Source organism: Amblyomma americanum, chromosome 2, assembly GCF_052857255.1.
Source record: "Amblyomma americanum isolate KBUSLIRL-KWMA chromosome 2, ASM5285725v1, whole genome shotgun sequence".
Taxonomy (NCBI): Eukaryota; Metazoa; Arthropoda; class Arachnida; order Ixodida; family Ixodidae; genus Amblyomma; species Amblyomma americanum.
In genome coordinates, this window is record NC_135498.1 from 212,683,132 (window position 1) to 212,709,848 (window position 26,717).

A 26,717-nucleotide genomic window follows, 5' to 3' on the forward strand; every position below is an offset into this window, starting at 1 on the left:
TACAATTACTTTCGAAAATCAGTGCAGTCATTTTTCAAGTTGCATTTCGCGCATACCAAGAAGCGCACGATTCTTGCAAGCATTCCAGGTGTGTGAATCCACTGCGCATCATCTCGCTTCGGCCGTTCATTATGAATTCCCATCGCGCTCAGCATAGCGCGCCTACAATGCTTCCTTTTAATTCCGCGCAATTGTTCCACACCTCGCCATTAATTAATGATAATCAGAATTTCTACAATGCCGTGCGTGACTGAGACCCCTGGGCGCTATTGAGAAGCATTTGTGGTGCCTGTCGAAAGCCTACGTCCCTTCACTGGGTACTTTATGGAGCCTGTCGCGTGTTCGACAGCCCATCGAAGCGCCTCTTGAGGTGGATATACCGAGGTCGTTGCTCCTTGAGGATGGCAACGTCCTCACGAACGTCCAGACCTCTCAGACGGCGTACAGCGTAGCCCCTCCTTTACCAGCGTCTGAAACATGTCACCGTGCATGCACGTTCATGTGGTTCACTTAGCACAGTTCAGAAAACTGCACTGAGCCTAGCAGGCAGCGACGAATGCCGCAAGCGTACAAGCGCGGGTGGGTGAACGGAACAAACATTGCGGTCCGAGTAATAGGAGACTTGCTTTTCTTTTTAACGGAATAGCATCTGGGTTGCCCTCTTGCGATAGATTTCTCCACAACAAAATTCTCTGATTGCCCGAGAGGGTCGTGACGTGAACAGCTGCGCCAAATTTGAAAATCTAACTCTAGTGTTCGAGTAGATTTGTTTCGATTATCATATAGGATTATTTTATTTATTTATTTATTATAGTGTAGACCACTCTTCCACCTTAAATGACCCGCTAAATTACATTAACCCACCCACTAATTTACATTAATCCAACCACTAATCCCCCACTGATTACCATTAATCCACCTTAATTTTTCATGGTAGGGCTGCTCCCGAAATTTAGGGGTGCTTCGAAATATTTTGGGCTGGGCAGACTTTCAAATACTAGTGCGTTTGGCTAAGAAGGCCCCGAAGTTTTTGGTCCTGTTCACTCAGCGCTGTTGCTCAGGCAACGATATTCGCATAAAGGTTTGCAGAGGCGCACAAACGGGAATCGAATATGCGCGACAGATTTTTTGCCGCGTTTGCTTCTACTGACATCAAGCCCCGCCCATTGGCCAACTCTGTAAAGCAAAAAACCTTCCCCCGATGTAAGAACTGTCGCATGGCCTTGTCCGTCGAGAGCTTCTGCACTCAGTCCCAACTTGGCTGGCATGGACGAGCTGCAAACCGTGCCTCTTACCCTCTCGCACTGGCCATGCAAAGCCCTTATTCGGGTCATTTGTTGTTTGAGCCATCTTGACTGCCGCCCCGCAGAGAACAGGCGTGTCGTGTCCTTCTCTGCTCTTGAGCTTACAGTCGGAGGTTTGCCGTATACAGGTGTGTCTGTCATGGTCCCCTCGCTTTTTAGATCGTGTTCCTGTTTTTTAGCGCTGCTCACTTCAAAAAGCAATGTCAAACCTAGTAGCCCGGCTGGCGATTCTCACTGCAGTGAGGGGTACCCGGGCTGGCAGACCAATGCCACGGTAATAATCAAACACGAACTGGAAATTAAAGTTGCACTTACGGTGAGACTCCAAGTGAAGACTGCACCCTTGAGGAGGAGCCCTTACTTGTAGTTTTCCATGTGGATTATATCGGGAACATACGCAGTGTGTACGAAAAACGCATACTGACCAGTTGTATGACGTCATGCACATCATGCTCCTCCGTGTCACATACCCACTCCGCATGTGTTTAATATTTCGGTGAAGGGTTGCGAATGAGGAATGTGCCGAGTATTCCGTTGCGCAGGCCCACTACGAGGCGCAGGGGCTGAGCGCGCTGGAGAGCAGCCTTCTACGCTCCGGCCTGGCCGAGCACATCAACGCCGAGCTGTCACTGGGTGCTGTGGCCAGCGCCGACGGATGCCTGGCCTGGGCCAGGGAGACCTTGCTCTGCGTGCGACTCGCCAAGAACCCAGCACACTACGGTATACGCGCGTGGCGTGCGCCGCTTGTGTTCATTCAGAAAAAGTTAGCTCATCTGGACGTGGCCCGTGCGTGTGACGCTAGAAGCGGAAACAAAGGTGATCATTACACTAGGGTGCCAAATCTGTCCACACGGTTATGCCCAAGTACGTGGCAGGAAGCTCGCTGCTCTCAACAGTATTAATAATGCGTTCTCTGTAGGACACCAAAACCCGTTCTCGTTATTTGCGATATGAACGGCGTTAAGGGACAGCCTACTGGCGGACACAAGCCGGATTCTCTTGTAGATCTTCTCCAGAGATGGCAGCAATGATTGAGAACTTGCGGTTTGGTCAGGAACTGTTATTTTAAACCGGCAAAGAAAGTGAGTCTACAGACGACGGTGGCATCACGCTGTAATTAAACTTTTAGGCTGTTGTGAGTTTGGCTGCGTCGCCTGGAGTGGCCTAGAGTGCACGTACACACACTTTGTGAATAGAACAGGGTGCAATGCAGAGGGTTATTTTCGTTGCAAGAAAAGGAAGATACCTTAACTCTGCTCTCTTCCAAATAATCATGATTCTTGCATGATTCATCATTTCTTAAAACGCAGACTGCCACGGGGCTGAGAATGGCGATGCCATCGGCAGCGCTGCTACCACCAAGAAATGGTTGCGAGTATCTGTGGTATTTTATGATAGCTTTTTTAATATAACCTTTGTGTATTGAAGCTTACTTTTAATAGTGTAACATTCTTTATTACCACTAGCCGCTGCCTAAGTGGCGTGGCAGTCGTTTCCGTTATGCCAGGGCTTGCAGACGCCAGATCTATTTATTTATTTATTTATTTATACAGTTGGCCGTGAGGTAGTTACAAGGTATATTTTTTTTATGGTTATAGCGTACACTTACACCTCATACATGAACACAAGCGGGGCAAGAAGATAACACACGCACTGTATACAATACATAATAAATCACTATATAAGGCATCAGCTAGCAACGTTTGTGAATAGGGATTTAGCACTGCGGTTAGAAAACAAGGATGTCAAAATGAAGTATGAAGAAGCATTCCAGTACAGGCAACTAAACGTGAATATAATATAAGCAATCGGTGGCTAAATTTCAACATTTTCAGCCAGGTAATTCAATATTGCCTTTTGAAACTGGGCAGCAGAATCTAATTGAGCGATCTCCTGCGGCATTGAGTTGCATTTTTCTATCGTGTGCGGGAAAAAATAACATTTAAATATGTCTGTTCTCGCAGTTAGGGGCATGATTTGGTTGGGGTGGCTGTGTCTGACTGAGCGTGATGACTTTTTATGAATGTAATGTTCAGCACTGAAATTGAAGTAATTCGTGTAAATCGAATGAAGAAACTGTAACTTGGCCATCATTCTCCGCTGGGATAGTTTTTGTAAGTTCAGCGTGGCTGTCACTGAATCCGTTGTTCTGTATTTGGAAAGGGTAAACCTTGCTGCTCTCCTCTGGATTCTTTCAAGTTCATTAGTTTGGCTTTTTTTATGTGGGCCGCATATAAGGCTGGCGAACCGTGAAATTGGCCGAACTGAGGTTAGGTAGGCTGCCAATTTAACATTTGGACGAGCGGATTTGAATTTCCGTCTTAGGTACCACAAATTTCTTTCTGCTGAGCTGCACATGTTATTGATGTGAACTTTCCAGCTTCGGTCTTGTGATGTGGTGACGCCTAAATATTTAAAATTAGTATTTTGTTACATAACTTTGCCATTTAACTCATAAGTGAAGGCTAAAATGCTCCCTTTTTTCGTTAGTCTTGTACACACTGTTTTATCATAGTTTATTTTCATGATCCACCTTTCACACCAATCAATCACTGACAGTTTTAAAGCTAAATTCAGACTGATCTGGTTCTCAGGATGTAAAATCTTGCAGTAAATTAGGCAAACATCTGCAAATAAACGCACGGTGATTCTTTTGTCGAGTCCATCAATTATGTCATTGATGTAACATAAGAACAGGACAGGGCTCTACACAGAGCCCTGTGGTACGTCAGAGGTTACAGGCAGCATTCCTGATCTTGCACTGTTCGCTTCAACGAATTGCTTCCTGTTAGTAAGATAACGTTCGATCCATCAGACAGTATTAATATGAACGCCACAGTTAACTAATTTCTTTAGGAGATGCGAATATGGTTTATGGTTTATAGGAGTTTAACGTCCCAAAGCGACTCAGACTATGAGAGACGCCGTAGTTAAGGGCTCCGGAAATTTCGACCACCTGGGGTTCTTGAACGTGCACTGACATCACACAGTACACGGGCCTCTAGAATTTCGCCTCCATCGAAATTCGACAGCCGCGGCCGGGATCGAACCCGCGTCTTTCGGGCCAGCAGCCGAGCGCCATAACCACTCAGCCACCGCGGCGGCTAGGAGATGTGAATATGAAACACGGTCAAAGGCTTTTGACAAACATAAGTAATCTATTTGGCTGTGTTCGTCTATCGCTTTCGAAAAGTCGTACAATGCTTCTACGAGTTGTGTAACTGTAGACAAAGGTCTTCTAAAGCCAGGCTGATTCGGGTTCAAAATTTTGTAGGTTTCGAAATGACGAAACAAACTTTTTGATGTAATGTGCTCCTAAATTTTACAAGTGCAGGTTATCGCTATTGGTCTGTAATTTTCAAGTCTGTGTTTTTCACCAGATTTGTGAATCGGCACAACTCTTGCCATTAGCCAATCATACGGTAAACTAAGCTGTTATAGTGATGCTTTAAATATAATTAATAAGTATTTTGAGGCCCATTCTGCGTAGCGTCTCAAAAATTCATTAGGCATGCCGTCTGGGCAGACAGATTTTTTTCGGGTCTATGTTGAGTACAAGGGCTGGATTCCTTCTCCGGATAAGAAAATGGCTTGCAAGTTTGGAAACGCCCAGTGGCCTGTTTAAGCTTTGAGCCAACGCTGCTAAATGACGAAACACTGAGTTAAAAAAGTATTGTCTATCAGCAACCTCTGAACAGCCAGTAACACCATCTCCAGAGTCAACAATATAGTTAGTGTTCTCAATCGATGAAGCAAGGTGGCGCCAAAATCCCTGTGGGGAATCCTTCAGAAACCCAGCTAATGTCTACGAGCAATAGTTTTCTTTTGCATTCCGCAGTTTCTCTTTTAATATCTTTGAAAGTAGCGAGACTTCAGATCGGTTTCGTTTCGGCTTATTGCTTATGCGTTTTAGCTGCCACTTTATATAAATAACTTCTCGGTTCACCCAGGGATTCCATTTTTTTTATCGTTTTCGATCGTTTAGGTATCAAGTTGTCCAAACAATAATGTATAATATTTTTAAAGTGTTTCCACAGCGAGTGTACGTTGGTTGCCCCTTCAAAATTATACATCAACATTTTTAAGTAATCTAAAGTGCTCACATCATTAGCTCTAGAAAAATCATTTACAAGGATAGATTGCTTCTTTTTGTTCTTCACAGGCAGTGCCTCCTTTACGCAGTGCAAAACAAGTTTGTGGTCACTCAGCCCGTCATGAACAAAATTTCACAACCACCAATCTCACTGTTTAAGAACACCAGATCTAACAAGGATTCCGGGGTTCCTCCAAGCCTTGTTGCTTCTTGTACTAACTGTGTAAGATCGTTGCTGAACGCAATATCCATTAGAGCTTTGTAGTGTATGGTGTTCGCAGCGCGACCTATTTCAAGAACATTCCATTCTATGCCCGGTAAGTTGAAGTCACCCCCAATGAGTAGACGTGCATTGCCAAGGACATTGTTTCAGAGGAAATCTTATACTGATCCTAAGAACTCAATCGGAGCGTTCGGTGGTCTCTAAACTGCTACAATTATGAAGGGTTCACCGCACAACCAGTTTTGCACCATATACTCTTGTTGTTAAGGCTGTCCTCTAATGGCACTAAATGGATATCTTGCTCAAAAATGATGGCGACGCCTCCTCGTCTCGTATTCCGGTCTCTGTGATTAATTTTATATTTAGGTGGCATTACTTCACAATCCTTTTTCTCTGGTCGTAACAACGTCTCGGTTACTGCCACAATGTCAGGGTTGAAATCAAAAAGAATATTTTCTAATCCAAGTGTTTTATTAACCATGCTGCGTGCGTTAACGTTTACTATGGTGAAGTCATGTGTGATGTACAGGCTTTGTCAGTCAGGATGGCGGTCATTTGCTTCCTTCCTTTCTAATTTTAACCTTCACGATCTATGGTAATCCAAACATATGCGTCCTTGTTGATGAAAATCTTATCGCGCAGTAGCCAAACATTCGATCCGCTGTTTTTTTTTTTGCTTTTGCACTTTCCTACAAGTTCTCTCTCTTTTTTTTTTGTAACGTAATTGACGAAACGTCGTCCGAGACCAACAAAATTGGTGGTTTTTAAGGTTTTTAAATTATTTCTGCGATTGCGATCCTCCAAGTCTGTGATCTTTTGTTGCTTTAACTGGATAATGATCTGAATTCCTTCCAGCGATGCACCAAGGTCCTCCAATTTTACGTCATGTTCGTCTACGTTCTTTCATGCGCTTTCCATCTTCAAAAATTTTTGCGGCCATGTCATCTAGTTGCTATGAAAAATATATTTGTGTGGTCTTAATTTCCTTGATGTCCTCACGCATTTCCTTCTGTCCGGTCAGGAATTGATGTAGCATTGTTTCGACAGAGTCAGGTCCAGGGTTCAGCTCAACATCCCCAGCCAGCATGAAAGCAAAGATATCATTGCACATCATTCTCAATGCACACTTTTGGGCACGGCAGAACTGTAAGAAACATGTTATCACTTCGGAAGCACTTCACAAATCTGCTAACCTGTAAGAACAGGGCGTAAGGTTGTGATACTTCCATCCGCGAAGTTTAGCCGTGCCCACAGGATGGCTCGATGCAGAGCGGCTTTATGTAGTCTGTGCGCTGGATAGGCGTTACCACTGCGGTTGCTGTTGACGGTCCTTGCGCATGCCCCGGTCGGTTGACATCAGGATGCCACGTTTATTCCGGCGTGTCATGATCTGCGACGCGGTTGAAAGCCAGGACCGTGTTTGAAGTATGTAGCAATGCTGGCGCGTAGCACACCAGCGCTTGTAAGAACAGGACGTAAGGTTTTGATGCTTCCATCGGCAAAGTTTCAAAGGGAAGCGACATTTATACATTTCGGCATTGTAAAATTACCCACTAAATAACGTGTCTCGGCCCACAGCCGTATATTTCGACAAAATTCTTCCGTTTTCTTCAAAAAAAAATACTGGGGAAAAATTTACACTGTCCCTCTACGTTCGATTGGAGCAAAATAATAAAATAGCGGATTCGCAATAGTCACATTTGTTTACATAGCGTCTGAATGGATTTGCAGAAAAGCATGGCGGACTAGTTGCGTAGTTCTCATGATTCTTTAAGCATACATTTTGTATCCCGGATACTACTAGCGTGAACTGAATGAGATGCACTTGGGAATAGCTACGCAGAAGGGTACCGAAGTTTAGGAAGGGGGAGGGGGCAAATGCACTACCACGACGAAATCCACATGGCATACGGTGGTATTGTGCAGTAAAACCTGGCGCTGGGCCATATAGCACAGTTAACGCGAGAGCGTTGCGCTCGGAGGAAAATCTCTGCGCGTTGTCGCACTAATTTACGATGGGTCGATAGGTTTGCGACGCTACACGTTGAGCTGTGAAATGAAACGCATCACATCTTAAGTTAAATTAGAATTATGAGGTCGTAGTATCACTCATATGTGAATGGCATATAAGGATCTAAAGGAAATTATTTACGCTGAAGTCCAAATTTTGATAATTAGTTAGGAATCGAACCCATGGGTTGCGAGTCCGACATGCTGCCTCTAGGCCGTTTAGGCACGTTCGTTCGACTCGGTCAATAGGAGACCTTGTGCGCCTTGCGGTGTATCGCGTGGTATTCTGCGCCTAACGATGTATGCTAATGAGTGTGTAATTATAAAACGTACTAATTAATAGAGTAGCAAAACACCATTAACGTTTTAGCGTCACACCCTAAAGACGGAGCTTAAGTGTCCCCTTAATTTTGGAATGCACAAAGCGCGAACACAGACGACCCGGAAGGATGAAAAATGATGCAGCAACGCTCTCTTCTCGCGAACCATTCCGGATATTGTTTACAGCAAGGCATACGCATAGCCAATCCTGGAAAAGTGACGCCCGACGGATTCTGCACACTTTACAGGTGTCTCCGGGATCCAAGGAGAACGTTTATTTCAACTGGAATCCATTCCTTCCGACAACAGGAGACAGCGGCTTGTTCTGAACATTGCCTTTACGGTGGGACTCAGAACAAAAGGAGAGAACGCACAAATAGATGGGCCCACTGTAACGCTGCGACACGCATGGACTGCTCTGCTTCCTATTGATTTTTGGCCTCCAGTGGTCGTCTGTGTTGGCGCTTATTTTTTCACTTCTCTGTCGTGATTTATAGTATCCAATGGTGCGCGTTTTCAGGACGCCGCATGGAGACAAATTTCCGCGCATGCCTTTTAGTGGTAATGCAAATATGGTACAAAGCGATGGTCATTTCACAAAAAGTTAGCGTCAGATTTACAAGCTGATGTTACAACGCCTGGCGACTACGCCTTATTTCACCAATCTTCAGAGAAACCCTAATGGAAAGATCACCGGAACTAAGCAGCTACGCCACTGCAGGCAGGTAGATTGCCTTCCTCAATTGAGCACTTTTTTTCCTTCGGACGGCTCATCAGAAAATTGGAAACCACGTCCACTATCACCTTCCCCGTTTATGCCCCCCAGCTCCGTGACGTCTGAGCGTCCAGCGAATCAGACAAAATGGCGAATCTCTCGGGAGCCGTACAAAAAGGAACAAACCAGCTTTTCCTGCTGGTCAGAGTCGCTCTGTTACAATTTTGACTATTACCTGGCATCACAATGCTACTAATGGCAGAGTGGAAATTCCAGACATCACCCACATTGCTTCTTCCTTCCCTGCTCCAAAATTCATGGCCATTTGCGTTTCCTTTTAACGCGAGAGCGCTAGTATACCACCGTGTGGGAAAAAATTGTCTGGCGTGGTCAATGGCGATCACTTGAAGACCTGCAGCCGGAGCGGCCGGACTTAGGTGCGCCACCTAGGTCACGTGACCTTGTGGCGTAATCACATCCTGCCCACCATATTGTGAGCTAACTGACCACTGTGGCAGGTGGCAGTTAAACCAAAACCTGGCCTAGAGGGGTTGCTCGAGACGAGTAACCTGGTTCTCACAAGCCCCTCCGGTGGCAGCACCTGCCATTGCAGGGCATTGGCGCATCGCTTAACCGCTGCACCACTGAGCCGGGGGCCATATGAGGACTGCCAGGCTTCTAAGTCGAGACTGAACAATTCCGTATATATGGGCATTAGCCCGGTAACTATCGCGTCATGCCCTTAAGGCGGCGCTTAAGTGTCCTGTTCAATTTTTTTATGCGTCTGTGTGTTCCGACTTGACGATATGTACCCTTGTGGACGTGCTTGTGATTGTGCTTCTCATTTTCTCGCCAACTGTGCGTTAACGTAGCGCAGTCTTAGTCAAATGATTCGCATCCCGCGCACTTATTCTGTCGCAACAGTTTGGCAACTCCTTCTCGGTAACTGGCACCAGTATGCGCCTACACTAAACAAATGGTTTAAATTGTGAGTAGCTCATTGCCCGACTGTCGCAGCACTGTCACTTGTCTAGATGGCTTATGCGTTTTTGTCCTTTCCTGCCTTCTCAATCTGACCTTTTTGTCTTTCGTCACTATTCAGTGAAGCTAACGGTACTATGTTTTGGATGTACGTTGCGGAGTCTGTTCGGATATCTATAACTTGGCACTTGAGAGGGCTGTATGCCCAGCTGCCATGAAGAAAGCTAGGCTAACTGCGGATTATGAAGGAGGCGATATAAATCTCGTCTTAAATTGCAGGCCATTATCTGTTCTAAATGCATATTCTTATGCGCTAGATAAACTAATATATCATCCGTTAATGCCTTCCTTAGATAAGCATAAAGTTCTAACCGATGCCCAAAATGGATTTCGAAAAAAACATATCCGCAGTGGGATTCTTTTTGACTTAGGAAGAAAATAAACTGCAAATTATTCAACGCAATTCTCATCATCCTCATTATCAGCCTGACTACGCCCACTGCAGGGCAAAGACCTCTCCCACGTCTCTCCAATAAACCCTGTCCTTTGCCAGCTACGCCCACCGCATGCCCGCAAACTTCCTAATCTCATCCGTTCACCTGACTTTCTGCTGACCCCTCCTATGCTCGCATTCTCTTGGAATCCACTCCATTACCCTTAAGGACCACCGGTTATCTTGCTTTTGCAATACATGCCCTGCCCAAGCCCATTTCTTCCCCTTGACTTCGACTAGGATGCCGTTAATCCACGTTTGTTCCCTCACCCACTCTGCCCGCTTCCGGTCTCTTACACCTATCATTCCACCTAACATTTTAGACCTGTCGGTTACACCTATCATTTCTCTTTCCATAGCTTGCTGCGTTGCCCTTAACTTGAGCTGAACCTTTTTCGTTAGACTCCACGTTTCTGCCCCGTAGGTGAGCACCGGTAACATACAGCTGTTGTATACTTTCCTCTTGAGGGAAACTGGTAAACTGACATTCGTGATCTGAGAGAGCCTGCCACATGCGCTCCACCCCATTCTTATCCTGTTAATTATTTCCCTCCTATGATCCGGATCAGCGGTCACTCCCTGCCTTAAGTAGACATATTCCTTCACAACTTTTAGCACCTCGCTACCAATTTTGAACTGCTGTTCCCTAGGTAGTTGTTGAACATTACTTTGGTGTCTGCGTGTTAATTTTTAGACCCCCTGTTTTGATCTGCCTGTATAACTTATTGATCATGCTTTGCAATTCATCTCCTGAGTGAGTCAGCAAGGCAATGTCAGCAGCGAATCGCAGATTATTCAGGTACGTATTCTTCTTTAACTCTTATTCGCAACTGGTGCCAATTCAGGCCTCGTAATAGCTCCTGTAAACAGGCGGTGAATAGAATTGGAGAGATCATGTCTCCCTGCCTGGCGCCCTTTCTTATTGAAATTTTATTGCTGACTTTATGGAGGACTATTGTGGCTATGCAGCTCCTGTAGACATCTTCCGGTATTTTGACATAAGGCTCTTCTACACTCTGGTTCCGCAATGCCTGCTTGACTGCTGAATTTTCCACTGAGTCAAATGCTTTTTTCCTAATAAACAAAGGCTATACATGGGGGTTTACTATATTCTGCGCATTTCTCTATCACCTGATTGATAGCGTCAATATGATCTATTGTGGTATATCCTTTACGAAAGCCTGCCTGATCATTTGGTTGATTCAAGTCTAAGGTTGCCCTGACTCTCTTAGTGATTACTTTAGTAAATACCTTGTAGGCAACGGACAGTAAGCTGATCGGCCTGTAGCTTTTCAAGTCTTTGGAGTCTCCTTTCTTATGAATTAAGATAATGTTAGCGTTCTTGCAAGCTTCTGGTACGGCCGAGGTCATAAGGCATTCCATATACAGGGTGGCTAGTTTTTCTAGCACAAGTTCTCCTCCGTCCTTCAACACAGCTGTTGGTACCTGATCCTCACCAGCTGCCTTTCCCCTTTACATTGCTCCTAAGGATTTCTTTACTTCCACTTTCGTTAGTGAAGGGATATCCCAATGCTGTGCGCTACTGTTTCTCTCATTAACGTCCTGATTACATTGGCTAATGTATAGATTTGTGTAGAACTCTTCGGCTACATTAACTATCTTATCCATATTGCTAATGGCATTGCCCTCTTTGTCTATAAACGTATACATCTGTTTTCTCCCTATGCCTAGTTTCCTCTTCACCGCTTCTAGGCTACCTCCACTCATTAAGGTATGCTCAATACTCTCCATATTAAACTTCCTTATGTCGGCTACCCCTTGCGCTTATTTATTAACTTCGATAGCTCTGCTAGTTGTATTTTGTCTATAGGTCCAGAAGCCATCATGCTTTCGAGTTTCTAAATCAGATCTTTCGTCTCCTCAGATAGCTTGCCGGTATCCTGTCGAACCATCCTACCACCTACTTCTACGCGCACTCCGTAATAATAGCACTAAGATTATCATTTATTGTTTCACCATTAAAATCGTATGCCTCAGTTAAAGCTGAATTTCTGTTCTGCTGCGAAATTATGACTTCCTCTACTTTCCTTCTTACCGCTAACTCGTTAATGGGCTTCAGCCTCACTATTTTTTCCATTGCCTCATCAAATCTAGGCTATTTAGAGACCTCACCATTCTGTGTTCGCTACACTCCACCTTTCTGACGACCTCTACATCCTGTACAATGCCAGAGTTTATTCCATGATTTCACAGGTGCCTTTCATAGCTTAATCATGATGTATTACTGCGTTAACTTTCACTGAACGGAGTTTGCGGCATATCACTAGAACTGTTGCGATCATATATGAGTGGTAGAATTCAGTACATATGCATCGATAGGGCACAGTGAAATTTTTTTGCACTTCCAATTGCTCAGCCGCTAGGAAGCATTCTAGGCTCTAATTATTCAATTTTTTTATAAATTATGTTTTTATAGTAGCCTACACAACAAAATTTATTATATATGCAGATGAGAGCGCAGTTATAATCTGGTAGAAGTATGCCCAAATTAGTAATGAAATGTAATGGTATGCTTGACAAGCTCTGGCCGTGGTCACAAAAAAACCAGAAAAATGTTATTCCGAGAAAAAGAAAAGCATTTACCTTACGGAAAAAAAGAACTTGAGATTGAAATGAGAAGGAAATCGTGCATGAGCATACAGTTCTCGGAGTTGTTTTCTCATCAAACCTCAGCCTGTATGCGCATGGGAATAACTTGCATGAAAAGCTCGCTGCGATAACGGGACCATTGTCAGAATGCCGGTGGCTACTGACTTCAAAGGTTGAGCGCAAATTTATTATACACTCTTTGATTGCTTCCCGACACTTTCATCTATTTTCACCCCGTTTGTCTCTTGCACTCCTAGAACCTAAGTGCACGTTAAGACGCTCTTTGTGTTTCAGATGAACGATGTGCGCAAAACATTCGACGAACCACATACACGGGAGAAACACAAGGACTGGCGCAACGCTAACAACTATTTTATTCTTCTAACACCAACGCATAAACATTTTTCACACTTGCGCAAGCTAACAAAAATTCCAGTCATGCCAGATTACTGTCAACGATGCGCGCACAAAAACTTCAAATCGGCGGAGTAAAGTGATAAGGAAGTATCGTTAACACATCATTCAGCCTTTTTCTTAATATGGAATGCTTCGAGAGCCAGCCGCGCGTGTTCGTTTCTGCTCCTGCCTAGAATCGCCGTCTCATCGAATCGCGGTGCACAATTGCTGCAGTTAATAATGTGTGACACAAGGTGTGCACCTTTGTCATTTTTGTTCCTCACATTTAGCGCATGCTCCCTGAGTCCCTCATTTATGCAGCGCCCTGTTTGCCCGATGTACATCATTCCACACGAGAGTGAAAAAGCATACACGACTCCGGTGCGGCAAGGGTCAAAGATTGTCCCATGCCTGATTTGGCAGCCATGCCTTCCATCACCGCACGTGTTTTGTGTTACAGATTTAGGGATTTTAAATTTATTGTATGAAATTTTATTTTCACTCTGGATATGCCAGCGGACACCGCTTCGCTAAAATTTAAAACTAAACTTTGTAGTTTGCTAAAAAAAGTTATGAGAATACCTTGACCGGCCGCACGCCAGTATGAACTCGATGAATCTCTAACCAGCCTCCTGCCGAATTTTCTTAACTCTGGAACTTTGTCACAAGATTCAGAAGAAAAAGGTAATATTAGAAAACAATTTTCTGCAGATATGACAGTGAAAGTTTCTGACAGTAATCATAAAAGAGTCAGAGTACTCGCGTGAGTGTGCAATCACGTCACATTGTATCACGCATATGCCTCCTTCATTCCTTTTTTTACCATACTATTAACAGGCACTCTCTGCTAAAGTTCCCATCAAGAGTATCCCCTCGCGTAAGCCACAGTCATCCAACAGCTCTCATGAAAGGCCGCACGTCAGCGATCAATTGTTCATACTTTATGCCATAGCCCGATGGAATGCCCTGCCTGGTAATATTGCTTCGTGCACAGATCGAGCAATTTTTCGCACAGAACTAGCGAGTCACCTGTGTTTTACGTGATGTTTCTCGCCTTACCAAATATTCTCATCCTGTGCTACTGTCTCTTCTCTTTGTTTGTTTCGATACTTTGCTTTTTGTTTTGTTTTATTTTTGCTGAACTGGTACCGGTATGATACGCACTGTTCTTGCCCCCAGCTTATGTAATACCCACGGGCCCTTAAGCCTTCAATTAATAAAATGAATTGAAATGAAAAGTACTTCTTATACGAGCAAGATTTTCATGTTAATACGCAAAGCAATGAAAAAAAGTCTTCAATAAAGCGTTCTGTTGGGCGAGTTGGCTCATCGTGGCAAAAGGGATACTTTTAGCGCAAAACAACTAAGAAAGGACAGAACACAAGACACGACAGAGCGCTTAACTAATTTTTATTGGCGGAAGACACAGCCACTTTATACTCTGATTAGATGTAGAGAAACTGCGCACATGCCAATGACTGCGCACATGCGCAATGCCAGGGAGGCTGTCGATCACACACCCTTCTCGGATACGCCTGCCCCTTTATTTTTCCTCGTTGGGTTTCCATTTGAAGTCACATTTTGGGTCTTCATTTTGTTTTAGCGTGCGTTAAACCTGCGATAGCCTAGGGCCAGCATTTTCTCACTTCTCAAAAAATCTTTTCGTATGGCTTTCGCCTACCAAAGGTGCTCCAAAATGAGGACATGTGGTTCAACTTGATCGCCCTGCAGTGGACGCAGCTAGGCTGCTGCTTCTGCTAATGGCGGCTGTTCGGAAAGAGCGATGCCGAGATATCGTGCGCCTTCTCGCGCCCACGAAGGCTTCTCGCAGGCCGAGTGAGTGGCATACGATCCTAGCGGCGCCCTGCATCCTCACACGAGTCGTCAGGCTGCTACGTTGCTGTATAGTGCTCCGCCACAAGCGATCAACCTATTCGCGTGAGCAGGCGCAATTCCTACAATTCTCGCGGGGCGTCTTTTGCATTTCGAATAGTTCTCTCGCTTTTACAAGCCGCATTTATAGACTCATCTCTGCATCTATGTTACACGAATGTCTCATGGGGAATGTTCGAAATTGGCGAAAAGGTTATCGAATATCCTCCTATTAGATTCGCCGAACGAATCAAACAGCGCTTGTTCAAAAGTATTCTTAACGAATCCAGATTGCGTGTATTTATAATAATATGCACGAACTTCTAACTTCTCACCGACGACTGTTTCAAAAGGTGGGGCCGACACCGACGCCGCGCAGCATAGTGCCGCGATCGGCCTGCGGCGACGGGTCCCATTCGTGCGGCGATGTTCAAAATTCTCATACGTGGCCACAACGCAAGACATCCGCAGCCTCGCCACACAGTTGGAAATTTTCTCTATCATTTGCTATGCGAGCCGACGATGCTGATTCCGAGCCGCAAATGGAGCTTACTGAACTTCAAGCAAACACCACATTACGACACAAGTTTGAAGACGTAAGCGTTTCGCAGTTGCGCACTTCTTTCGGTAAAAAAAAAAAAATGTTTTAACTCTGCGACATGAAACGAAGGAATCGTAATCATATTCGGGAGCACATAATTGCGCGAGCGTCTGTTCACTTTACTAAAAGTGAACAAGTGTGCTCTCCGTTCAAGGATTACAGACGATCACCTGAGACCCACCTTACGAACCACTTCCGCACAGGACTTAACGCCGGGTATTTCTTCCCTTATCTCTACTAAGCGATTTCAAACCAGCAGCATGCTTAAAACTGAAGGTTATATCGTGCTATTCAAAAATAAAACCCGTTCATGATCAGGCCAGTTATTTTCATTGTTTATTTCATTTAACAAACGGCTAATGCAAACTCTTATAAAAAAAACATTTCCATGAATCCCCCGTCCCCTTTTTTTGTGATCTTCCTGCTCCTGGCCCGCTGGGGACGAAATTTTCTGAATTCAGCCTCGTAGTAGTTTAATTTCGAGGCCCCTGCTGTACATTACCAGTACGCGTTTCGTTTCTGGAAATGTACTATTCGCAAACCGTAGAATAGCCCCTTTAGTGTACCCTTAAGGAAGTCCTTTCTGAGCTTCAGTATATCTGGTCAGAAAGCACACCTTCAAAGGATATAGCGTGTAGACGAAAATGCATGAGCGTGCATCTTTTACACTATCCGAGTCCTGTTTTCTGATGTAAAAACCGTGCTTTTTCAAAACGGAGTCGAGTACGAATAATGTAGACCCCTGCAGACGAGTTGTTGCTAACAAGACAATAGTAGATCTTTTTTCTGGCGCTAAATTGACGGGAGCGGTCAGTGATAGCGCAACTCGAAGAGGCGGAACGTGCTCACTTCTCTGCAAGGCATTTTAATCGGCGGGGGCGGGGGGTAAAATACCGTCGAGACACTCAACTGGCCTGCGCGTGGTGCTCCGTTCGGAGCTTGGGCGAGTGGTGAAAGAACCTTAGCTTATCAATGAAGGGGTCAAAGCTTGGAAGGCTAGACTCGTCTGTCGCGCTCGACCGCGTCTTCGCTAGCTGTGGTTGGTGGTCGCGTCCGAAGAAATCCGCTCTCGTCGTAGCGAGGCGCTTCTGCCGCGAGAACAGCGCAGCGGCTTGCTCCTTTCTTCCGAGCATGGCTAGCGTTTGGAGGAAGCCGCACTGATCCACTGCCGCCATTTTGGCCTCTGCTCGAGTCGGGTGAAGTGACGCTTCGCGCATCCGCGGGGCGTCACTACTTGGTGACCCATGGCTAGCAGACATACAACACCAGAAGACGAAACAGAAGGGGACACTTTCAAGTTAGTGTTCCGTAACTCCCCCGTGGAAGGGAAAAGGAACGCCGACCAAAAGTTGTTGCTAAAATGCTGGACGTCGTCTTCCGCACGGAAGCCTTGTTCACTGAAAGGAAAGCGTGAAGCACGAAGCTTAAAGGGACCCAACACTGACAAAAACCGTGGAGATTATGGTGGAAAGATGGTGTCCGAAATTTCAAGAATTGAGCAATGTAATTGAGCACTGAGCACACCCGGAACGTGAGGGATGGCGGCTCGGGCTCGGCAAGGAGCTCCGTCCTGTTCTGATGAGCGTGGTGACCGTCGTTTAATGGCATCCACGAAGTGCTAGGGGTAGGCGCACTCGTTTTGAGCTCTTGGCGCACTTGGCGTAGGTCAGAAGCGCAATCTTGGAGTTTTGAGCAGATTTTTTCGGCTGGATGAAGAGAACTAAAATAAAGTTACAGGCCTATACGACTGTTCTTCCTGATGAGCTTGAATGAAAAGCGGCGGTCGCCACGTCGCAAAACCATGACGCCCAGAAAAGGAAGACGCCCAACAGCATCCTTGTCCACAGTGAACTGAATGTATTCTTCTACGCTGTTCGTGAAAGCGGCGAAGCGGCTTGTGAAGAATCAATCGTCGATGTATCGTAGAAAGACCCTTGGGCGTGGACGAAACCGATGCGTGATGCTTCCATGGTGAGGCTGGCGGTCGTCACCGAGATAGCTGCGGTGCCTTGAACCTGTTGGTAGGTTAACATATTAGCAGCAGCCTTTCGTCGGCGTTCCTTACGGGGCCGGACAGACGAAATGTCGTGAAACCTAAGATTTCATTATGAATACATGCACTAAAAAGCAGCAACCATCTTCGGGGCCAAGACATGCGAACAACGAACAATTATTTTTCCCCTCGAGCAAGGGATCAAGCAGGGTGTCCCACCTCAGCGTATGTGTTTTAGTCATCAGTGCCTCGGCGAACTGCGCAGGCTGTGTTAGCGCCCTTTGCCCCAATGCGCTCTTTTCTGCAGGTTTTCCTCCGGGGCTGAAGAGCGCCGAAGAGGCGTTGCGCGGTGAGTTGCTGTTGTTCTTTTGTTGTTGTTGTTGTTGTTGTTGTTGTTGTTGTTGTTGTTGTTGTTGTTGTTGTTGTTGTTGTTGTCACAGACCAGCGGGACGTGGCCCATTGGGAGAGAGCAGAGGAGAGGGCTCACGTAGAGCAGTAACTGGGTCGCAGCACGGCTGCTTGCGGGGGATCCGTCGAGGTCTTTCTCGGAGCTCGGCCATCGGGAAACCAAACGAACATTGAGTTCCGAAGAAGCGTGGCGTTTTCAAAGACAGTGGCGCATATGCGCTGGTTGCCGAAACTCGAGCGTGCAGGCCCGGCCGACTCGGCGACGGCTGTCACAGAATGCATAAGTCTTGCGCGCTTTCTTCTGCCCTCCCGAGGGCGCGGCTCTCCGGCGCGCTCCGGGGGTGCTTTGCCGGTTACGGCGTCCCCTCTTCCCCGTCGTCCCCACGTGGAAAAACAAAGATTAAGCGTCCCGATGATGGGAGGGAAACTGTGCGCTGGCCGCCGGCCCCGTGCGGGTTGCGGCGAGCTGAGGAGAACAGAGTCGAGGGAAGACAGGCAACGAAAGAGGTTGGGTTTTGTGTCCGCGGCGTTGAGGGCCGAATTACCGCGCCGAGGCACGCGTTCCATCGCACCAGGCCCGCCGCCTTCGAGCCATTGCCGCAGCGACAGCCACCCGAACCGGAGTTGTCACCTTGGCCCCCGTATGTGAACTGTCCGCCGGACTTCTCCATTTCTTTTCTATGTAGTGTTGTATTTTCGACATCTAATGCACTGTATGCCTCTGTTGTTCGTGTCCTAACTGGACGGATTAACTTTTGTATTGCGTGCCTCCTGCTTGTCGCGTTCCGTGTTTTGTATTGTTCTTCCTGTCACTCCCCGTGTTCGTTTTTACCTTTTATTGGTTGTTCCTTGCCGCCAAGTAAAGTGTTTGTTTTAGAAACCTCAACCCATTGAGTTCCTTCTCGATCCCCGACGCACCGACACACGTGCACCACGCACGGGCTGACCAACCTTTACAAATAAATGTTGTCCAACTCCCGCCTTTAGGCCACAGGGAAGCGTAAAGCGGCCCCTGTGCTTCGACGGCTTGCGCTAGGCAGCCGGTCGACGAGCGGTAGTTGTGACAATAATTGGCGTCCGCGACAGGACTGGTCAGCCGCGTGTCGGGGCTGAGGCTCCGAAGGGACTCAACGAGAGGGTCAAAGGGGTTCGTGCTAGTGGTTTGATTTCCACTGTTTGCTGAGCACGATGGCGGAGGCCGAGTTTGACAAACTGGTAGAGCAGGGAAGAAGCTTTGGCTTGGAAGGTAAAGAACTATTCTCGTGGATTGAACAGGAGCGGGCTAAGCGCCGAGAAGAGAGAAATGCAGAACGCACTTGGCGCAAGGAAGAATCCGAACGCGAAAGTCGTATGAGGGATGAGGAGTTAGAGAGGCAAAGAGAAGAATCCAAAATAAGAATGGCTTTGCTTGAAAGGGAAAAGGAGGTGTTGCTGTTGAGGCGGGAACCCGCAGGTACCTCTGAAACGGACGCCAGGTCCGGGTCGGAAGAGAGGGGAGTGGTCCAAAGAAACAAAGTGAACCCGCACAAAGTTATGCCTGTTTTCAATGAACAGCGCGATGACCTCGATGCTTATTTGGGGCGTTTTGAGCGCGTGGCACAGAGCCAAGGCTGGCCACGGGACCAATGGTCCACTTTTTTGAGTCTGTGTTTGAGTGGCGAGGCGCTGAGCGTTTTTAGTCGAATGTCCGCGCCTGATTGTACGAGCTACGACAAGTTAAAGCAAGCTCTAATGCTGCGATTTCGGTTGACGGAGGAATGATTCAGGGAGAAGTTTAAGGGGGCATCGCCCATGAATGGGGAAACGTGCTCCCAGTTTGTGACTCGACTCAGGAACTTCCTCGAGCGGTGGGTAGAGCTTTCCAGCACCAAAAAGGAGTATAAGGCTTTGTTTGAGCTGATGGTTAAGGACCAGTTCCTTTCAAGCTGCGCGGCGCCGCTGGAACTCTTTCTCAAAGAGAAGAAGAACCCTACTCTTGAGGAAATGGTGTAAAGAGCGGAGCAGTACGTGGACGCTCACGCATGGGCGAATTTTTCAAAACGGCCAGCTGCAAGGAGGGAGTCGTCAGCTACCACAGGCGCTCAACAAATTGGTGAAAGGAAAGACGGGAGCAAGCCGGCTGCGAAGCCGAAGGATCAGGAAGTGCAGAAAGGCTTCCTGTGTTCACGCCCCGGCCACCGGGCAGAAAACTGCCGCGTTGGCAGGGCGGGAGGCAACAGCCAACCTGCAAAATGTTTTAAGTGCGGCCGAACAGGTCATAGTAGATGGAAGTGTTGGCAGAAGGCTTCGACAAAGCCAAAAGACGCCGCTGAGGAATCCGCATCGTTATGTATCGAGGACGGATATATTGAGTTAAAAAATGGGGCTAAGGTTCCCGTTGTTGCAGCCGGTCTGACTGATAAGGCCGGAACTGTGAGCGAGAAGCTTCCTGTAGTCACCGGTTTGGTTGGCGGAAAAAGGGTTTGAGTACTTAGAGACACCGGGTGCAACACGGTGATAGTGAGGAGTAGCCTGGTCGAAGATGGCGATCTCACGGGATTGAATTCCCCCGTTTACCTCCTCGATCGGTCGATTCTAATGCTTCCCGAGGCTTGGGTCGACGTTGACACCCCATACCTCAAAGGACGGCTTCGGGCGAAGTGTATGGAGGACCCCCTTTACGATCTCGTATTAGGCAACGTTCAAGGAGCCAGACATGCCACCGACCCGGATCCCAGTTGGAAGCTAGAGACGAAGGCGGCGACGATGCCCTCCTCGAAAGAGTTAGAGACACCGGGGAGTAGTAGTGCTGAGGATGCGGACGCCACCGCTGAAAATGGGCGAGCAGCTGCCGCACACAGAGATGATGACCAGGCAAACGCCGTTGTGACAAGGGGGCAGTCCCGGGAGAAGGGACAACTGAGGGGGCTCAGTTCGAGTGGGTCAGGTGGCACATAGCAGAAATGGAGAGAGCCGTTCTTCCTCCAAGGCGGAGTTCTCCAGCGCAAATTCACGTCCAAATTTGGGGGGGGGGGGGGAATACATTCAAGTGGTCGTTCCCAAGAAATTTCGGACGGCAGTGCTCGAACTCGCTCATGACGGTGTAATGGGAGGTCATCAGGACACTAGAAAAACAGTGCTCAAGGTTCAAAGTGAATTTTTCTGGCTGGGACTGCAGGCCGACGCGAAATGGTTCGTCGCGTCATGCGACTCGTGCCAGCGGACCACTCCCAGAGGCCACACCCGAAAGGCACCCCTTGTGAGGGTTCCGGTCATTGAGACGCCCTTTCAGAAAGTGGCCATTGATATTGTAGGGCCACTGAACCCGAGATCTGCTCAGGGAAACCGATACATATTAACGATGGTTGACTACGCCACCCGGTATCCTGACGCGGTTGCGCTCCTAAGTATTGAAACGGAAAGGGTAGCCGAGGCCCTCGTCGAGATGTTTTCTCGCGTGGGAGTCCCGCGGGAAGTTTTGAGCGACCGAGGCACCAATTTTACCTCGGACGTAATGAAAGAGGTGAGCCGACTGCTGTCGATAAAGCAGCTACATACGACTCCTTATCATCCCATGGCCAACGGGTTGGTGGAGCGTTTTAACGGTACACTCAAACAGAGGTTGAAACGAATGTGTCAAGAAAGACCAAGGGATTGGGACCGTTATCTCGCTCCGCTCCTTTTTGCGTATCGTGAGGTTCCGCAAGAAAGCCTCCAGTTCTCCCCCTTCGAGCTCCTTTACGGGCGAAGTGTAAGGGGGCCACTTGCTTTACTGCGAGAGCTGTGGACGAACGACGCCATTCCGGAGGAGCTGAGGACGACCTACGAGTACGTTCTGGCACTTCGCGAGAGGCTGGAGCACACCTGTAAGCTGGCACATGAAGAGCTTCAGCGAGCAGGAGAGCGGTATGGCCGCTACTACAACTTGAAGAGCCGAAAGCGATCGCTGATGCCGGGTGATCAAGCTCTGATCCTCTTGCCCACGGAACACAACTGCTGATGCAGTGGAGGGGGCCCTTTACCATTATGACTCGAAAGGGAGACGTCGACTACGAAGTGGATCTCGGCCACACTACTAAAGTCCTGCATATAAATATGCTGAAAAAGTATAATCGGAGAGAAGACCCGAGTGTGGCTGCAGTAGGCGCTGTGGTCTCCGCAGAGGAAGCGGATACAATTGAAATGGAAGTGCCACAGGGCCACCAGTGGCAGACTTTTCATGACGTGAGCATCGGAGACCAGCTGATCAGGAAACAAAGGGAAGAAATCTGGCAGCTTCTGCAAGATTACGAAGAAATATTTTCAGATATCCCAGGTCGGACCAGGCTAACAGAGTGCAAGCTAGAACTGCGGACCGAACAACCGGTCCACGTGAAACAGTACCCTCTGCCCTTCACAATGAGAGAGGCCATAAAGAAGGAGGTTGCTAGCATGCTACAGCTAGTAATCATAGAGCGGTCCGAGTCGGCGTATAATTCGCCGCTAATAGCAGTGCGAAAGCCGGATGGCACGCACCGGCTATGCATCGACTTTCGCCGGCTGAATGAGGTTCTGACAGCTGATGCTGAGCCCATTCCTCGCTCTGACGAGCTGCTAGCGACTGTAGGCTGCAAAAATTTTTTTTCCAAGTTAGATTTTGCCAGGGGCTACTGGCAGGTCCCTCTCTCGGCTGACTCAAAAACTAAGACAGCTTTCACTTCAGGAAATGGGCATTTCCATTTCCGCTACATGCCATTTGGCATAAAGACCGCCCCCGCGGTCTTTACTAAGCTGATGCATAGCATCCTTTCGGGGTTAGTGGACGTCGCATATTACTACGACGACGTTCTCATCGCCAGCGCGACATGGGAGGAGCACTGTGCAGCTCTCCGCGAAGTGTTTCGGCGGATCAAGGATGCTGGATTGACCGTCAAGCCGGCCAAATGTGAGGTGGGAATGAGGGAAGTCTCTTTTCTGGGCCACAAGATCCGGTCTGGAGAAATGTCACCTCTTCATGCCATCCTGGAGAAAATTCAGAACGCTCCTCGGCCTGAGACGAAAAAGCAGGTCCGTTCGTTTCTGGGACTAACCGGGTATTGTGGAGACTTCATTCCAGGATATGCCACTTTGACTTGTCCGCTGTCTGACCTGACCCAGAAGGGGGAGCCCACGACCGTTCACTGGGGCTCCGACCAGGAACGGGCATTCGTCAGCCTCAAAAACCTACTGACAACTGATCCGATATTGAAGCTTCCCGATTTTGATAGACAGTTCGTCCTAAGGACGGATGCTTCTGACAGGGGACTCGGGGCAGTTCTACTTCAGGAACACGATCAGGTGCTGCACCCAGTGACTTATGCGAGCCGCAAGCTGCTACCGCGGGAGGTAGCCTATTCCACAGTAGAAAAGTAGGCCCTGGCTCTCGTGTGGGGAATTGAAAAATTCCACGTGTTTCTGTATGGTAGGCGATTCGTCGTGCAAACCGACCACCAACCTCTGCAGTTCATCAAAGACACTAAGTCGGGAAATAACCGTGTGCTTCGCTGGAGTATCAAGCTCCAGGAGTATGACTTTCGGGTGCAGTATATTAAGGGCAGTGACAACGTCAGATCAGACTACATGAGTAGGGTAGGCTAATTGGCATAGGCGTGTTGTGTCTATTGTTGACACGCATTTATAGCGGAAGTTTTGTGTGTGTGTGTGTGTGTGTGTGTGTGTGTGTGTGTGTGTGTGTGTGTGTGTGTGTGTGTGTCCGCTATCACGATCCAGTGCAATGATATTCTATACATTCTCTGCTGTGTTCAGTGTGATGATATTGTGGCGTAATACCAATGTGAAGTGTATGCTGTTATAGTGTGGCCGCTGGCCATGTGCCATGATGTGTGAATTGGACTTCATGTGGACTTCGCGAGTGAGTGCAATTCAGTGCGCGCGAAGTGACAAGCGTCCGCGAGATCGGGTGCAGAGACTCTTACGTGTGTGAGGGGACTGTCGTGTCAGTGCGCGTGTGAAGTGATTGAATATCCGCACCGCACGTATGGCTGTAGGTTGTAACTTGTAAGCCACTTCTGAGTGCTGATTGCTATTATTTTATGTGACGCGGAACTTGTTTTCGCGTTATTATTGTTGCGATTTGTCGCTGGTCTGTGCCTAGCAAAATATTATTGTATAATATTCTTTAGTAGGGGGCTGTGTCACAGACCAGCGGGACGTGGCCCATTGGGAGAGAGCAGAGGAGAGGGCTCACGTAGAGCAGTAACTCGGGTCGCAGCACGCCTGCTTGCGGGGGATCCGTCGAGATCTTTCTCGGAGCTCGGCCATCGGCAAACCAAACGAACATTGAGTTCCGAGGAAGCGTGGCGTTTTCAAGGACAGTGGCGCATATGCGCTGGTTGCCGAAACTCGAGCGTGCAGGCCCGGCCGACTCGGCGACGGCTGTCACAGAAAGCATAAGTCTTGTGCGCTTTTTTCTGCCCTCCCGAGGGCGCGGCTCTCCGGCGCGCTCCGGGGGTGCTTTGCCGGTTACGGCGTCCCCTCTTCCCCGTCGTCACCACGTGGAAAAACAAAGATTAAGCGTCCCGATGATGGGAGGGAAACTGTGCGCTGGCCGCCGGCCCCGTGCGGGTTGCGGCGAGCTGAGGAGAACAGTCGAGGGAAGACAGGCAACGAAAGAGGTTGGGTGGTGTGTCCGCGGCGTTGAGGGCCGAATTACCGCGCCGAGGCACGCGTTCCATCGCACCAGGCCCGCCGCCTTCGAGCCATCGCCGCATCGACAGCCACCCCAACCGGAGTCGTCACCTTGGCCCCCGTATGTGAACTGTCCGCCGGACTTCTCCTTTTCTTTTCTATGTAATGTTGTATTTTCGACATCTAATGCATTGTATGCCTCTGTTGTTCGTGTCCTAACTGGACGGATTAACTTTTGTATTGCGTGCCTCCTGCTTGTCGCGTTCCGTGTTTTGTATTGTTCTTCCTGTCACTCCCCGTGTTCGTTTTTACCTTTTTTTGGTTGTTCCCTGCCGCCAAGTAAAGTGTTTGTTTTAGAAACCTCTACCCATTGAGTTCGTTCTCGATCCCCGACGCACCGACACACGTGCACCACGCACGGGCTGACCAACCTTTACAAATAAATGTTGTCCAACTCCCGCCTTTAGGCCACAGGGAAGCGTAAATCGGCCCCTGTGCCTCGACGGCTTGCGCTAGGCAGCCGGTCGACGAGCGGTAGTTGTGACAGTTGTTGTCGTCGTCGTCGTTGTTGTTGTTGTTGTTGTTGTTGCCTTCGTAACTTGGCACATACCCACGACGGGGTATTGGCCAGGGTTCAGTGTGGAGACTCATAGAAAAGAGTAAACAGGTGTCAAGCTAATGATTGAGCCTTGGGTGAAATTTGAGAGTAATTAAAAAGAAAAGGAGAAAACAAAATATCGGGAGAGAACATCTGAGAATTAAATATATTAAAATACCCAAACGCTCTTTTAAATGCGGAAATTTTGGAAACAATTAGCAAGGGAATCTGTCGCTAGCTGTTACATAATGGTGGAGGTATTCGCAAACTTGATGCAATGCAAAACCCCTGGCGCTCGCGCCGAAAGAGAGGAGGAGGGGAACCGACAAAGTGAGACTCAACTATGTAATGAAATATTTCTAGGTGTGCTCTCCTCTGAGGTGCAAACCTCCTGCAAGAGAGTAGGAAATGCTCCAATGTCTTGACCTCACCACAAGCCGCACAAAGGTTTGTGGGACTGAACCCGCATCTACATAAGTAAAGACTTAAACGGGAAATCCTGCACCGCATGAGTGTCATCGTTATCCCACACTGCCGGGTTTTACACGCACGAGCCTTCCATGGGTACATGAGATGTTGGTAGTCAACAGGAGAGAGTAAGGGATCGCAGCACGTGGCGGTTACAAACTGAAAACGTTGAAATCCAGTCATACCGAAAAGAACAAGATTAGGGACGCTACAGGCAACAGGTGCATTTGGAGCTGATTTTGCCGAAAAAGTCTGCTGCTTCATTTTGTAAAATACCGCAGTGACCTGGTATCCAAACGAAGCGCAACTCTTCCACCCATCCAGGAATAAAAAAAACTTTAGTGAGCGTCTCAAAAAAGAGCTTCGTGTGGACTGCAGCGCCAATAAAACAGGGACAATCTGAGATGAATATCACCTGAGAAACAGTTGTGGGAATTTTCAAAGCGGCCAGCCCAGGAGCCACAAACTCTGCTAGAAATATGGTTGTGTAATCCTAGACTCTAGCCGAAAAGCACCACGACAAAGACTCTGCAAAAATACCAGCCGCTGCCTTCTGGCCGGCCCCAGACGCATCTGTAGCAATTACAGTATGGTGCGGGAAATGGGCAAGGTGATCAAAGAGGAGTCCAGTTAATGTCCTTGCAGGCAGTTGCTTCGCATTAAATGGGAAAATATAATAATCAAAAGCAATATCCTCAGGGGACGCCGCCCAACCAACTCTGCATACAAAATTGAGATCCACACCAATGTTGGATGAAGGTTCTGAGTAAAAACAACTTAAGGCGGAACCTTGGCCAATGAGGAGTGAGAACTGGGTGCACGACGCTTCTGGTTGAAGCACGACGCTTCTGTGTAGGACAAGCCATTTCTACATCATTAGTGCAAACAGTGTTGCGAGAAAGAGTTACAGGGATGCTGTCGAGAGGCGGCACGTGAGACGGCACCTTTTGTGATGACGTGGCAGCGAAACTTTGAGCACAGGCTTG

The 26,717-nt window shown here is 47.8% G+C and overlaps 1 protein-coding gene across 1 annotated transcript in view; it reads left to right on the forward strand.

Moving 5' to 3' along the window:
- Positions 1-26,717, forward strand: part of LOC144122126 (putative ATP-dependent DNA helicase HFM1) — a 364,149-nt gene that overhangs the window by 193,457 nt on the left and 143,975 nt on the right. Inside the window, exons 13-14 of the mRNA XM_077655666.1 lie at positions 1,847-2,024; positions 17,920-17,961. Of these exons, the coding sequence (XP_077511792.1) occupies positions 1,847-2,024; positions 17,920-17,961 (220 nt within the window). The remainder of the gene's footprint in view (positions 1-1,846; positions 2,025-17,919; positions 17,962-26,717) is intronic.